The sequence below is a fragment of the Mobula hypostoma genome, chromosome Y (assembly GCF_963921235.1).
Source record: "Mobula hypostoma chromosome Y, sMobHyp1.1, whole genome shotgun sequence".
In the NCBI taxonomy this organism is placed as follows: domain Eukaryota; kingdom Metazoa; phylum Chordata; class Chondrichthyes; order Myliobatiformes; family Myliobatidae; genus Mobula; species Mobula hypostoma.
In genome coordinates, this window is record NC_086130.1 from 2943428 (window position 1) to 2959773 (window position 16346).

The 16346-nt window shown below is 38.5% G+C and overlaps 1 protein-coding gene across 1 annotated transcript in view; it reads left to right on the forward strand.

The window, feature by feature from the left end:
* LOC134341089 (histone-lysine N-methyltransferase 2A-like) overlaps nt 1-16346 on the forward strand; it is a 272129-nt gene that overhangs the window by 241429 nt on the left and 14354 nt on the right. The window contains exons 30-33 of the mRNA XM_063038841.1: nt 3088-3162; nt 3957-4131; nt 5621-5728; nt 10100-10183. Of these exons, the coding sequence (XP_062894911.1) occupies nt 3088-3162; nt 3957-4131; nt 5621-5728; nt 10100-10183 (442 nt within the window). The remainder of the gene's footprint in view (nt 1-3087; nt 3163-3956; nt 4132-5620; nt 5729-10099; nt 10184-16346) is intronic.

The window sequence follows — 16346 nt, forward strand, 5'->3', positions numbered from 1 at the left end:
GACCTAGGATTGAGATTTTTGATTGGAGAAAGGCTAACTTTGAGGAGATGCGAAAGTGTTTAGAGGGAGTGGATTGGGACAATTTGTTTTAAGGGAAGGATGTAATAGAGAAATGGAGGTCATTTAAAGGTGAAATTTTGAGGGTAATTTTGAGATCTTTATATTCCTGTTAGGTTGAAAGGAAAGGTTAAAGGTTTGGGAGAGCCATGGTTTTCAAGGGATATTGGAAACTTGGTTCGGAAAAAGAGAGGGATCTTCAGTAAATATAGACAGCTTGGAGTTAATGAGGTGCTCGAGGAATATAAAGAATGTAAAAAGAATCTTAAATTAGAAAAGCTAGAAGAAGATACGAGGCTGCTTTGGCAAGTAAGGTGAAAATAAATCCAAAGGGTTTCTACAGTTATGTTAATAGCAAAAGGATAGTGAGGGATAAGATTGGCCTCTTAGAGAATCAGAGTGGACAGCTATGTGCAGAGCCAAAAGAGATGGGGGAGATTTTGGACAATTTCTTTTCTTCGGTATTCACTAAGGAGAAGCATATTGAATTGAGTAAGGTAAAGGAAACAAGAAGGGTAGTTATGGAAAGTACGATGATTAAAGAAGAGGAAGTACTGGCGCTTTTAAGGAATATGAAAGAGGACACGTCTCCGGGTCCGGACAAGATATTCCCTAGGACCTTGAGGGAAGTTAGTGTGGAAATAGCAGGGGCTCTGACAGAAATATTTCAAATGTCATTAAAAATGGGGATGGTACCGGAGGATTGGCGTATTGCTCATGTGGTTCCATTGTTTAAAAAGGGTTCTAAGAGTAACCCTAGTAATTATCGGCCTGTGAATTTGACGTTAGTGGTGGGTAAATTGATGGAAAGTATTTTTAGAGATGGTATATATAATTATCTGGATAGACAGGGTCTGATTAGGAACAGTCAACATGGATTTGTGCGTGGAAGGTCATGTTTGACAAATCTTATTGAATTTTTTCATGAGCTTACTAAGAAAGTTGACGAGGGTAAAGCAGTAGATATTGTATATATGGACTTCAGTAAGGCCTTTGACAAGGTTCCACATGGAAGGTTAGTTAGGAAGGTTCAATCGTTAGGCATTAATATTGAAGTAGTAAAATGGATTCAGCAGTGGCTAGATGGGAGATGCCAGAGAGTAGTGGTGGATAACTGTGTGTCAGATTGGAGGAGGGTGTGTAGTGGTGTGCCTCAGGGATCTGTACTGGGTCCAGTGCTGTTTGTCATATATATTAATGATCTGGATGATGGGGTGGTAAATTGGATTAGTAAGTATGCAGATGAAACTAAGATAGGTCGCATTGTGGATAATGAAGTAGGTTTTCAAAGCTTGCAGAGAGATTTAGGCCAGTTAGAAGAGTGGGCTAAAAGATGGCAGATGGAGTTTAATGCTGAAAAATGTGAGGTGCTACATTTTGGTGGGACAATCAAAATAGGACATATTTGGCAAATGGTAGGGCATTGAAGAATGCAGTAGAACAGAGGGATCTAGGAATAATGGTGCATAGTTTCCTGAAGGTGGAACCTCATGTGGATAGGGTGGTGAAGAAAGCTTTTGGTATGCTGGCCTTTATTAATCAGAGCATTGAGTATAGGAATTGGCATGTAATGTTGAAATTGTATAAGGCATTGGTGAGGCCAAATTTGGAGTATTGTGTACAGTTCTGGTCATCGAATTATAGGAAAGATGTCAATAAGATTGAGAGAGTACAGAGGAGATTTACTAAAATGTTGCCTTGGTTTCATCTTCTAAGTTACAGAGAAAGGTTGAACAAGTTGGGTCTTTATTCTTTGAAGCGTAGAGGGTTGAGGGGGGCTTGATAGAGGTGTTTAAAATTATGAGGGGGATTGATAGAGTTGACGTGGATAGGCTTTTTCCGTTGAGAATGAGGGAGATTCAAACAAGAGGACATGAGTTGAGAGTTAAAGGGCAAAAGTTTAGGGGTAACATGAAGGGAACTTCTTTACTCAGAGAGTGGTAGCTGTGTGGAACGAGCTTCCAGCAGAAGTGTTTGAGGCAGGTTCCGTTGTTGTTTAAAGTTAGATTGGATAGATATATGGACAGGAAAGGAATGGAGGGTTATGGGCTGAGTGCAGGTCAGTGGGACTAGGTGAGAGTAAGAGTTTGGCACGGACTAGAAGGGCAGATATGGCCTGTTTCCGTGCTGTAATTGTTATATGGTTATATGGTTAGATATTGAGTACTTCTGATCACAGTTATTACATGTTTTAAACTTTATTAAATTTGAAGCTTAATAATAAAAGCTTTTATAAAGCCTTTAAGAGACACAATATTTAATTCAAGTGAAATATTCAGTGATGTAAAATATTCAGTGATGTAGTGTATCAGAGATTTCAAGTTGCTGGATAGTTTTTTGACTAGGGTTGATCCAGTGATCCCTTTTTGGACCTACCATATTGCATGGGGACAGACACATGCAATTGTTTGACTCTATGCACTGAGAAGTCATAATGCATTTTTCTCAATTCCAGTGATATTGATACATTTCTCTGTTGTGTTATCCGCAGTTCAGTTGATAGTACCCTGGTGATTATGGATTCAAATTGGCTACAGAATTGACAAAAGAACCTTTTTTTGAAGAAATTTTGAACAAAGACTTTCAATTCCCTCTATTCAAGACAAAAGATCTGTGACAATATTTGATTGAGAGGAGATTCATTCTCTCAGTTTAGTTCACCCTCTACCTGCATACTGTAACCATAATCTTTGATGTGCATTGTTGAGATTTACTTTCTGACCATTGACTGCTGATTTATCTGTGTTATCCTTCAGTAGGACTATGGGGCACATTAGAATATTCTGAGATCATTATAATCACAATGTTAATGCAAGGGACCTTTTATTTGTATCAACAGTGATAGTGTATAGCACCTCTTATGGGTTTTAATAACATAATCTGTTTGAGTTTGATTAAGTTTGCTGTAGTCTATCAAATTGAATTATGAATATATTTAACTAATAAGGAGCTTATTTTGTTGCAATAATGGAAAAAATAAATTGGACCAGCTTGTTTTGCTTGTGATTGTTGTAAACATTTATTTTGTAGAAGGGTGGAAGGTGTTAACCGATAAAGTGCAGGAAGCTCGAACTAATGCCCGTCTGAAGCACATATCATTTTCTGGTAAGGACTGCAAAAGAATTCCATCTTTAAGGTGGAATATTTTGGTGTTTTTTTTCCACAAGTCATATTTACATTTCCATATTTAAATCTTAGCTTTCTTTTTTTCTATTGTTTGTCATCTTCCTATGTGTATGGCGTTCCTTTGAAGGTAGAATATTTCTGCTAATGTTCTTTGCTTATCCTAGACAAAGATTTATTCTCACTCCTGATCTCCCTTCTCCTTTCTTCTTGCTCAAGCAAAGCAAGTAGTGGAGAAGTGAAGGGGTCAAAAGATTCTGTTAAAGCATTCTATCTGACCGCTATTATCAATTTGTATATAAATTTCACTTCCGCGCTGTGGTTCTGTTACCTTAATCTCGGTTTTGAAAATTTCATTCATCCTACTGCCCTCTCCCCAAGCTCAGCCCTAGCAAATTTAAGTAGTATGGAGAAATGTTTCATCTATGACTTGGTCAAGACAAAGGTAGTATTAAGGTTATCCCTCTTTATTTGTGGGATTATTACCAGAAGAAGTACTTCCTTTCTACTTTCACCATCATCGTGATTGATCATCTATTGAATCTGTTAGATCACCACTTAATCTTCTGCTGAACAGAATATATTTGTATTTTAACCAAGCTTTTTGTTGATGTTCTCTTATTTTATTGGAATTAGCCTAATAAAAATGAACAGATTGAATTGTTGCTTAGATTGAGTTCTAACTAGTGCCATCTGATTGCAGAGCCAGAACTTGTAAGATCTTTAGCATGTTTCAGATTATGCTTTTATTTATGCTGTTGCTTCTCCATATGCAGCGATAAATGGCCAGAAAATGTTGGGCATTTCCCATGATGCAGTGGTGTTCCTGATTGAACAGCTTTATGGTGCAAAACGTTGCAAGAATTACAGCTTCAAATTCCATAAACACCAGGAAGTAGATGAGCTTCCTATCAATCCACATGGTTCAGCAAGGGCTGAAATACACCAAAGGTAAATTTTACCTAGAGGCTTACATTCATTGGCCACCTTATTAGGAGCATTTCTATATTTGCTCGTTAATGCAAAGATCTAATTAGCTAAACACATGGCAGCAACTCAATGCATAGAAGCATGCACACATGTCAAGAAGTTCAGATGCTGTTCAGACCAAACATCAGAATGGGGCAGAAATATGACCTAAGTGACAATGACTGTTGGTCCCAGATGGAGTGATTTGTGTATGTCAGAAAATGCTGATCATCTGGGATTTTCACACACAACAGTCTCTTAGAGTTTACAGAGAGTGGTGAGAAAAGCAAAAATCATTGTTAATGTGAGAAGACAGGAGTATGGCTGGACTGGTTCAAGCAGACAGGAGGGCAACAGTAACTCAGGATTTTGCTAGAATATATTGAATAGATTCTCAAAAGTTGTTTTGCTTTCCAGCTGTTTTGTTCTCTTTTTCTTGTTATTGGGCAACAAAGAAAACTTCATTGCACCAATAGCCTGAACCTGAATTTTGATCTAAAGATAAGAAACATGGATAACGTTAATCTCCATGGTTAAAAATGTGAGTTGGGGTACATTGAGAAACAGGTGATTTCAGTCCTGTGTTGGTACACATAACAAGATAAAAAAATAGTAATAATAGATACTCTCTTCCACTGTCTGCATAAATATTTCCATCTTCTTCACCCCTCTGGAGGCCTTCACCCAGACCTGTTTCTGAGAATATGCACCTTTATCTCTGCTGGGTAGAGGTTTATGGTTTGCTCAGCTGAGCTGTTAGTTCAGTACTGAGAATTTGACACAGTGAAAGGTAATCGTATACTCAATAGTATTACAAAGCAACCCATAGTCTATATTTTGGAATGCTTTGTAATTATTTAATGAACAGTAGTTTATGGTATAATGCTGCACACTTTTCTGCACTAGCAACTGTTATACATCCCCTATGACCTCTACAGTGCCCCAACATTGTGATAGTATTTGCTTTTTCCAGTGACTCTTGAAAGATGAAATAAAAAATAAACTTTTAGTCTTTTTAAGTTCTTTGAGGATTTTTGGAATAAACGTGGAAGATTTTGGAGGAAGTATTGAAAAATATCCTATGAAGTATCCAATCTATTTCAAAGGTGTTCTTCAAAACTGATGTAGAAACAGCATTGTACTGCATTATACTATAAACTATTGCTTATTAAATACTTATATAGCTCTTGTCAATCTCTATGGGGCAATATTAATTTAAATGCTGTACTGTTCCTGCAGTACAATTCCCATTTCATGCAACAATCATTTTGTGATTCTCCAGGTGGCCAGTGTGTGAATGTTAACTCTATCATGGAGTTTTACACTCAGTATGCTTTGCAGTTTTGACTCAGGGCTATATTTTAGCTCCGTATGCTTGCCTTTAGCACTTAAGGTATCACCTATGGAAGGGAAAGTTTGTGTGGAAAATGTCTCAAAGAGATTCACACATGGTCATGTTTTATTTTCACAGGAAGTCAGCATTTGATATGTTCAATTTCTTGGCTTCAAAACATAGGCAGCCACCAGATTATTGTCCCAATGAGGAAGAGGAAGAGGAAGTGCAGCTAAAATCAGCACGGTGCGTTAAGTCAAACATACACATAATTCATTTGTAAATGATGTTTTGGTGAATACTGTGTATTCTTTGCAGATGGGAATGCTAAAAACTCAAATGCAATATAGTAGAAATACTTGATAAATTCGATGGCATCTTGGACTAATGAATTGTAGATGTTTCAAGTTTGACCTCTGTAAATGCAGACAGGTGTCTTGTCAACGTCTAACTGATAAACCAATAAATTCACATTTTGATGCTAACTATTCTTAAGGGATTGTTTTTAGGATTTTTAAATAGTTAAGAATTTGTTAAAGAGCAATGAAATGTAATTTATTCACATGGACTCACAAATAACTAAAGGAAACATTGTTTGCATAGTAAAATGATATAGTTTGCACTCATTTACACTGCCCTTGGAAATTATTTTTCAATTACTGAGGCTACTATTGTCAAACAGTGTGGCAGCTAACACAGTGATGAAACATACAAGAACACTTACATATATAACCTAAATAGTAATTTCTTCACATGAAGAGCAGTGATGTTTAATATGAATGGATATATTTTTGAAAAAAGTCCATATACCATAAGACATAGGAGCAGAATTAGACTATTTTGCCCAGTGAGTCTTCTCCCCCATGCAATCACGGTTGTTCCTTTTTCCTTCCTTAGCTCCACTCCCAGGCCTTCTCCCCGTAACCTATGTTGCCATGACCAATCAAGAACTCATCAATCTCCACGTTAATTGCACCTAATGATTTGGCCTCCACAGCTGCCAGTGGTGACAGATTCCACAAATTCACCTCCCTCTGGCTAAAGAAAATTTTCCACATCTCTGTTTTAAATGGACGCCCCCCCCCCCCATCCTGAGGCTGTGTCGTCTTCTCCTAGACACTCCCACAGTGGGAAGCATCTTTTGCACGTCTACTTTCTCTAGGCCTTTCAACATACAAAAGATTTCAGTGATATTGCTCCATCCATCCTTATGAAATCCAGCAGGTATGGCCCATATCAACTGAACATTCCTCATATGATAAACTATTTATTCCCAATCATCCTTGTGAACCTCCTCTGAACCCTCTCCAACACCAGCACATCTTTTCTTAGATGAAGAGCCCAAAACTATTCACAATACTCAAGGTGAGGCCTCACCAGTGCCTTATAAAGACTCAGCATCAAATCGCTGCTCTTGTATTCTAGACCTCTTGAAATGAATAATAACATTGCGTTTGCCTTCCTCACCACCAGCTTAACTTGCAAGTTAACCTTTAGTCCTGACGAAGGGTCTTGGCCTGAAACGTCGACTGTACCTCTTCCTAGAGATGCTGCCTGGCCTGCTGCGTTCACCGGCAACTTTTATGTATGTTGCTTGAAATTCCAGAATCTGCAGGTTTCCTCATGTCCCCGTAATATTTGATGCCGTGTCTAATCAAGAACCGATCAAGCTCTGCCTTAAATACACCTAACGACCTGGCCTCCACAGCTGCCTGTGCTAATGAATTCCACAAATTGATCACCCTCTGGCCAAAGAAATTTCTCTGCATCTGTTTTAAATGGATGCCCCTCTATCCTGTGCCCTATTGTCTCAGAAACCTTCGCTGTGATAAATATCTTTCTCACATCAACTCTGTCTAGGCCTTTTAATATTTGAAAGGGTTTAATGAGTTTCACACACCCGCCCCCGCAGCTATCATTCTAAATTCCAGTGAGTACAGACCCAGAGCCATCAAATGTTACTGGTATGATAACCTTTTCATTCCTGGATCATCCTTGGATCCTCCTCTGGACTCTCTCCAATGCCAGCACATATTTATAACATGAGGGGCCCAAAACTGTTCACAATACTCAAGGTGAGATCTCAGCAGTGCCTTATAAAGCCTCAGTATCACATCGCTGTGCTGTGTTCTAGACCTCCTGAAATAAATGCTAACATTGCATTTGCCTTCTTCACCACTGACTCCACTTGCAAGTTAACCTTTAGGGTGTGCTGAACAAGGACTCCCAAGTTCCTTTGCATCTCAGATAGTTGGATTTTCTCCTCATTTAGAAAATAGTCCGTATATTTATTTCTTCTACCAAAGTGCATGACCATACATTTTCCAACGTGGTATTTCATTTGCCACTTCCTTGCCCATTCTCCTAATCTAAGTCTTTCTGCATCCTACCTGTTTCCTCAACTCTACCTACCCCTCTACCAATCTTAGTATCATCTGCAAACTTGGCAGCATAGCCATCTAAATCATTGATACACAGCATAAAAGGAAGTGGTCCTGACATGGACCCCTGTAGCCAACCAGAAAAGGATCTTTTTATTCCCACTCACATTCTCCTAACAATCAGCTGATGCTCTAACCACGGCAGTAACTCTCCTGTAAGACCATGGGATCCTAACTTGGTAAGAAGCCTCATGTGTGGCACCTTGTCAAAGGCCTCTGAAAGTCCAAAGATACAAGATCCACTGCATCCCCATTATGTGTCCTACTTGTAATCACCTCAAAGAATTAAAGCAGTACTGCATTCACTGTCATCTCTTTTATTTGTTGTACTCTTGCAAAAGTTTTACTATCCACCTTAATACTCTTTGTTAGCTTGCTTTCATATTTCATCGACAAGCTGCTCTAAAAAGCCACCTCATAGGCATTCAACAAACTCACTCTCTTGAGAACCATTATCAACCTGATGTCCCGTTTGACCTGCATGTTAAAATCTCCCGTGAGTATAATAACATTGCCATTTTGACGGGTCTTTTCTATTCTCTGTTGTAATTGATGGTCTACAATCTAGCTACTATTTAGAGGCCTATATATAACTGCCATCATATACTCTTGCCGTTTCTTAACTCAAACCACAAGGATTCAACATCTTCCAATCAATGTCACATCTTTCCACTGATTTAATGCCACTCTTTACCAACAGAGCCATGCCACCCTCTCTTCCCTCTTTCCCCTCCCTCCAAAAGAATATGTAACACCTGGGACATTCAATTCCCAACTACAATCTTCCTTTGGCCAGGATTCAGTGATGGCCATTTCATCATACCTGACAATCTGTAATAGTGTAACAAGATCATCCATCTTATTTCTTATACTCCGTGGATTGAGATATAACACTTCGTGTGCTGTATTTGCTACCCTTTTTGATTCTGCATCCCTAATACACTGAGACTCACCCTGCTGGCTGCAATTTTGTCCTATCATCTGCCTACCCTTTGTGACAGTCTGACTGCATGTTATCTTTGTTGTTTTTTTAGAATCCATCTATCCTGAGTCTCTTCACTCTGGTTCCCCTACCCCTGCCAAATTAGTTTAAACCCTTCCCAACAGCTGTAACAAACCTGTCTACGCCCCCCCCACACTCAAATGCAACCTGTCCCTTTTGAATAGGTTCATACACCTCAGAGACATCCCAATGATCCAAGAACCCGAAACCCTAGCTAACCCTTTCACCAGTTTCTCAGCTATGCATTTCTCTGCCAAGTCATTCTATCTCCAACCACACTGGTACAGGGATAGGTAGCACAGGTAGCAATCCAGGAATTACTACCATAAAGGTCTTGTTTCTCAGCTTTCTACCTAGCTTTCTAAATTCTGTCTTCAGGAACTCTTTACTTTTCAATCCTATGTCATTGGAACCAGTATACATCAAGACATCTGACAGTTCTCCCTCCCACTCTAAAATGCTGTGGACGTGATCTGAGACGTTCATGACCCTGACACCTCGGAGGCAACATACCATCTGGGTGTCCTGTTCAAGTCCACAGAATCTCCTGTCAGCTCCCTTGACTATTGAGTCCTCTATTACCACCGTTCTTCTCTTCTCCATCTTGCCCTTCTGCACCATGGACCCTTGCTCAGTGCCAGTAACCTGGTCTCCTGACTTTCCCCGGGTGGTCATCCCTCAAAATAGCATCATCCAAATCTGTATACTTATTAACGGGAATGGCGCTAACTGTCTTTATTCGCGTACCATTCCTTCTGACAGTCACCCAGCTACCTGTGTTCTGTAACTTAGGGGTGACTACTTCTCTGTAACTCTGATCGATGATCTCACTCTCCTGTACAAGCTGGAGAGCCAGTAATGGATATGTTGACATTAATTCTTCTGTTAATCTTGGGGTGGTATCAATAAAGTCTTTTGTTAACTTGTACCTAAAGTATGCTAGTCAGAAAGTGTTCCTGCTAATTGCTTATATCACAATTTGCTTTGAGAAAAGAAAAATACATCTTATTTAGTGTCAGAAATTAAATCGCTGGGAAGGTTGTACAATTCAAATTAAGTAAGGTGATCACAACTTTAATTTTCTCCAAGCAATAAATACAGTATTTCTAAATGTTGTTCATTATATGAACCAACTCTCATTGTGGACTGTCATCTCTTTCTTTAAACTTATAGACGGGCAACCAGCATGGATCTTCCTATGGCCATGCGATTCCGCCACTTGAAAAAAACATCAAAAGAGGCCGTTGGTGTCTACTGGTAAGAAGAAAATATATTTTGACATAATTCTCTCAGTTATGGTAAAACTTAAAGCTATTATTAAGGTGGTGATTATTAGTTCTACTAATGTAACGTTTCAAAATATTTTAATTTGTTGTATTTGTGGGTTACTAACATGCTGAGTAAAGTTATCCTGGATTCCTATTGACCACAGAAAAAAGAAAATCACGTTGAAGTACACCATGAAAGGAAAGCCAATGTTATGAAATATTATTTCTTAATCAATTGATCAATGATTCTTTCAAACTTTAGAAAACAGCTTATTTATTAGCCGTAAAAGGATTTCATTCCATAAGTACAACTTGAGAGGCCATAGTCTCTTACTACAAATTCTGTGAAAAGCTGAAGAGTTTTTATTGGATTCAATTGTCCAAACAACATGTGCATCTTTCTGCACTGCACAGTAATCAGCACTGCATGAGTAAATTTTGATGGCTATTATATATGAAATGAACTATCTGGATAGCATGCAAGCAAAAGCTCTCCATTATATTTTGGTACATGTAACTATAATACCAATTACCAATTGATACCATATCTAGAATCATTATATGGGCAGTATTGTCTACCCACAGTCTTAACTTGTATTATTTTCCATTAAATCTGGATGTTATCTTTCTAGATGTATTTTTATTTGAAAAACATCAAAGGATCTTTTTGGTGGGCCTTTTTGATCTATCACCATTTTTAGGATGTGACTGGAAAGCACTGAAGTTGGTGATTCATTTAAACTTCCTTAACAGTTGGCATAGATTTATGTCTCATCTTCAGGTATGTTTAGACTCTGTCTGGAAAAGGGAAAAAGAGTAAGGTTATTAAAATCAGAAGTTTCCATCAAAGAGAGAAGATGCAGGAATATAGAAAACCTAAGTGAAAGGTTACAAAATCCTTCATTTTCTCTCCATTTAGAGGCTTTCTGAGTTATTTAAGCTAATTTTCTCTCCTGAACCACTGAAAATGTGCATTTCAGAGTCTTCTAACTTCCATAACATTGTAAAGCCAGGACAGATGCTTCTCTATCTATCACTGTGTATCAGTAAAAGAAAGATGGCTATGTCTGTATTGAATTGGCATATTTTGACAATATTAAGTCAGATGAACTGGTATTGAAATCAAGCAGATTACCTGGAAAAGGTCTGTGATAAATGCAAGCAATATTTAATGCATATAATTCAAAGGCAATACTATAAGGAGAGATGTTAACGTTTTAATTATAAATAGAGGGGCGTACAGCATTATATTAGAAGTATGGTTAGTGGTAGTACCGGAAAACAAATAAAATAAAACTTCTTTTTGAAAAGGAAACAACAAAATACTCTCCCAAGATTTAACTGCAGTGGAACAGTCTTAAGAAGCCAGAAATACCACAATAGCTGCAGCATTGCTTGGAAAAATGTAGTGAGTTAAGGTTGTTCTATTGCTCACAATTATAGACTGGTCAATCACAAACCACTGGTAGGTAAGCTAGTGAGAGAATTCTTATGGATAGGATTTATGAGCATTCATAATTAGGGACAGTCAGTATGGCTTTGTGTGGGGGCTAGTTGTGTCTTCCTAATTTGATGGAGTTTTTCAGGAAGCTGAGAAACTGATTGGTGAAAGTAGAGCTCTGGATGTTGTGTGCGTTAGCTTTAGTAATGTGCTTGACAAAATCCCTCATGGGAGGCTCACCCAGAAGGCATATATTTGCCAGTGGATTTGGCACAACAGTGTAGGCCAAAGAACCTGTTGCTGTTCTGTAATGTGTAATCTATATCAATCCTCCTTGCACATATACTAAGGAAGTACTCAACATAATTCACTTGAACCAAGTACTGATGTAACTAACCAGCAAATCAAGAGATGAGTGATCAGAAATAGGATCTAAGTATAAAAAATCACCGATGCAGGAAACCTGTAACATAAACAGGAAATGTCAGAAAATCTATACGAGACAAGCAGATTTGGGGGAAAGACTGAGTTAACATCACAGAACAACAACCTCTCATTGGAAAGCTACTAATTAACCTCCTGTGTTTTTATTTCTTTAACACCATTTAACCTAATAAAAATCGGGAGCATCATTATGATAATGACATAGTAAAGTACAAACAGTCTGGTTGTCTTATTTTGACAGTTCATTCTTGTAAGAATTATGCCTTGGTTGGCTCAGACTTTCAAAAGACAATGGAAGTTGCACACTAAAGGCGGATAGATAAAGTCAGAACTTTGATGATGTAAGATAAACATCAGGAATAGATCAGACATTGCCTGGAGGGGGACCAAAAGATAAATTCTATTGTATTGTCAGTGATGTCTCTATGAAGTACTAATGGTTTGGATTCAAAGATTTGAAATAACTTTGTGCATGTTCTCAACTAGGAGAATGGATGATTCTTTAGCACCAGATCAGGAGATGTGATTTCTTTCAGGTGAAATTTAATGTTAACGTAGGTCTCTGGAATGGGAAGATGGGAAATGTATGAACATCATGATTAGTGTTACCTTTATTTTAAGTTGAAAGAAATCTGGGATACGGGTTGTGTGGATGTTTAATGTGTCCGGCCATAAGAACAGCAACCAGCAAAACAAAGGAGATTAGTAAATTATTTACCTAATTCAGTAGTAGCAAGTAAGGTGAGCTCTTTCTCAAACTATTATACACTAGTCAGAATACACCATGATATATGCCCTGTTCTGATGATGACAAGAATACGTTCAGCACTGGAGGCAGTTTGCAAGTCTGGTCCCTATTGTCACAGGTATGAAAAGATAGTGGGGTATATTTGAATTATAGAGCTTTGGAAGAAAGAACTTTTAAGTGATCTTGAGGAACATTCAAGTCAGTAGATGGTCTGGTAAACTGAGATCAGGACTGAACTCTATTAAAAGACAAAGTGAGAGGTAATGTAAGGAAATGTAAAATCCAAACATATGAGGTTAAGTTGAGTAGAACACCAACCAAAGTCTAGAAACCACTATTTGATACTCTGGTTGTGAAGTTAAGTTTCCCTCGCCTGGTGAACCAGAGTGTACCGTGTGAGATACCTCAACTGTAAGTATCTTAAAACAAATTGCTTCAGTGGAATTGGAGGAAAAAGAATCATTTCCCTCAACAAATAGTTCGCTCTAGCTACAGGTATGTGCTGAATCAAAATCTAAATAGTTTGTTACAATTTCATGCTTAAGCTAAGGCATATAGTTGCAAGAAGAAGTTTGTGAACGCGTTTGCAGTTATGTGGTTTTCCAGATTAATTGCTGGTAAAAAATGGTCCCTAGTCACAATAATATACAAACACAACTTAATTAAACTAGTAACACACTAACAATTGTACTTCTTCTCATCAATATAGAGTACACCGTTTAAACAATCACGGTCTGTCTGTCTAGGTACCATATTCGATGCGGACTTTGATGACCATGGTTTTCCATATTGATCTATCATTCGTTTTTTGGATGACTTCCATTTCCTCAATGTGTAGCCACCTGGCTATGCTTTTGATGTACATAAGCCGAGGTCTTCCTCTAGGTTTGCTCCCCTCAATCTTTCCAGAGAGTATGAGTTTTTCTAGTTCATCCTTCCGCATGATGTGCCCTAGGAATCTGAGTTGTCTTTCTCTTATTGTTGGTATGAGTGATCGAACTGCTTGGGCTCTTCTGAGAGCTTCTTCATTTGATGTGTGTGTGGTCCATGATACTTTTAACATTCTCCTGTAGAACCATAATTCAGCTGCTTCTAGTCTCTTTCCCATTGCTGAGGAAATGGTCCAGCATTCACTTCCATAAGTCAAGTTAGAATAAATGTAACACTGCAGTATTCTGTTTTAGTGTACGTGCTCATCTTTCTGTCTGTTAGTATGATCTTCATTTTTTGGAAACTTCTTTCGCCATTACTATTCTGTATTTGATATCTGTGTCGCACCTGCTATTACTTGTCATTAAGCTGCCAAGATATTTGAATTTGTTGACTTGTTTGATGTTTGTATTTCTGATCTTAATCTCACATTGTGGGATGTTTGTCTTTCTGGAGATGACCATGTTTTCTGTCTTCTTGGTGTGGATTGAGAGGCCTCTGTGATTACCTTCTGCTGCCACTATAATTCTTGAAGTTTTGTTTCTGAGTCAGCTATTGGTGTGATGTCATCAGCATATCTGATGTTATTTATATTATGGCCTCCAATTGTGAATCCTTTGATGTCTTTGATACTTCTCAAGATATTTTCACTGTACAGGTTGAATAAGTCTGGCGAAAAGACACAACCTTGCCTGACACCTCTCATGATATTCACATACTCACTCACTTCTCCTTCTATCCTGATGGATGCTGTCTGGTCCCAGTATAAGTTTCTTAAGAAACATATATCTTTCCCATCTATGTCAAGATCTTGAAGCATTTCCAGAAGATCTTGCTGTCTGACAGTGTCAAAAGCATTTGTGTTGTCAATGAAACATAGGTAGATGTCTTTTTGTACCTGGTTGGTTTGTTCACAGATCATCCGTAGCATGAAAATTGCATTTCTGGTTCCAGTGTTTTCCACAGAGCGGCATTGTTCTTTACTGATCTCTGGTGTTATACAGCGTCTTGCTCTCAACATGATTACAGTCACAGTCTAGGTTCAAAAAAATAAAGAGGTGTCCTGCCCTGTAAAAGGACACACAACATCAGGTTACTGTGAGAGTCTGCTCTCTTCAAGAAAAATCTCTTCACGTGCATAAATGCCTCGATGAAACCAACTCTCAGAGGACCTTAGAAGAGGAATTGTGGAGGTGCACGAAGCTGGAAAAGGGTATAGAAGTATTTCTTAAGATCTGTGTGTTCATCAGTCCACAGAAAGAAAAATTGTGTACAAATGGAGGAAACTCTGTACTGTTGCTACTCTCTCAAGGAGTGAGCATCCTGCAAAGATCACACCAAGAGCACAATGAGCAGTGCTGAAGGGGATGAAAAAGACCCCAAGGGTAACAGCAAAGGACCTGCAGAAATCTCTAGAACTTGATAAAGTCTCTATTCATGCATCCCCTGAATGAAAAACTTCAAACAAAGTGGTGCTTATGGAAGGACATAATGGAGGAAACCACAGCGCTCCAAAAGAAAAAATTGCTGCATATCTCAAGTTTGCAAAAAAAACTCGCTGGATGTTCTGCAATGCTTCTGGGGCAATGTTCTGTGAGCAAATGAGAGAAAAGTTGAACTTTTTGACAGAAATGCACATTAGTAGATAATTGGAGGAAAAAGGGCACTGCACACCAGCACCAAAATCTGATCCCAACAGTGAAACATGGTGGAAGGAGCATCATGGTTTAGGGCTGCTTTGTTACCTTAGGGCCTAGACAGCTTGCTATCATTGAGGGAACAATGAATTCAAAATTGTATCATCGCAGTTTACTATTACGCAGTATCAGTGTAGTGATTTGTCATCTAAAGTTTAATAGAAGTTGGATGATACAATGACAATAATCCGAAACGCAAGTAAATCAACAACAGAGTGGTTTAAAAATCAGAAAATCTGTGATTTGGAATGGCCAAGTCAGAGTCCTGTTCATGCAAGGTTTCCAAGACATACTGAAGGACTGTAGGGAGGAATGGTCTAAAATTCCTCCTCACTATAGAGCAAGTCTCAGCAGCAGCAGCTGCTGGAGACATTTGGTGGAGGTTGTTGCTGATAATGGAAGTTCTACCAGTTATTAAATACAAAGGTGCACATACTTTTACCAGCCTGGACTATGAATGATCAAACAATATATTCAATATAGATATGAAAAGTACAATTGTATTCTGTGTCTGCTGGTCTATTATTGTGACTTAGAAGAAGGTGAGTCCACATTTTATAATCATTTAACAATTACAACACGGAAACAGGCCATCTCGGCCCTTCTAGTCCATGCTGAACTCTTACTCTCACCTAGTTCCACCGACCTGCAGTCAGCCCATAACCCTCTTATTCCTTTCCTGTTCATATACCTATCCAATTTTTTAAAAAATGACAACATCGAACCTGCCTCTACCACCTCTACTGGAAGCTCGTTCCACACAGCTACCACTCTCTGAGTAAAGAAGTTCCCCCTCATGTTACCCCTAAACTTTTGCTAGCGACCGATATAGCTAGCAGGAGAGAGTGTATAATTTTAAGTGCTTAGAAGTAGGTACAAGGGGGATATCAGA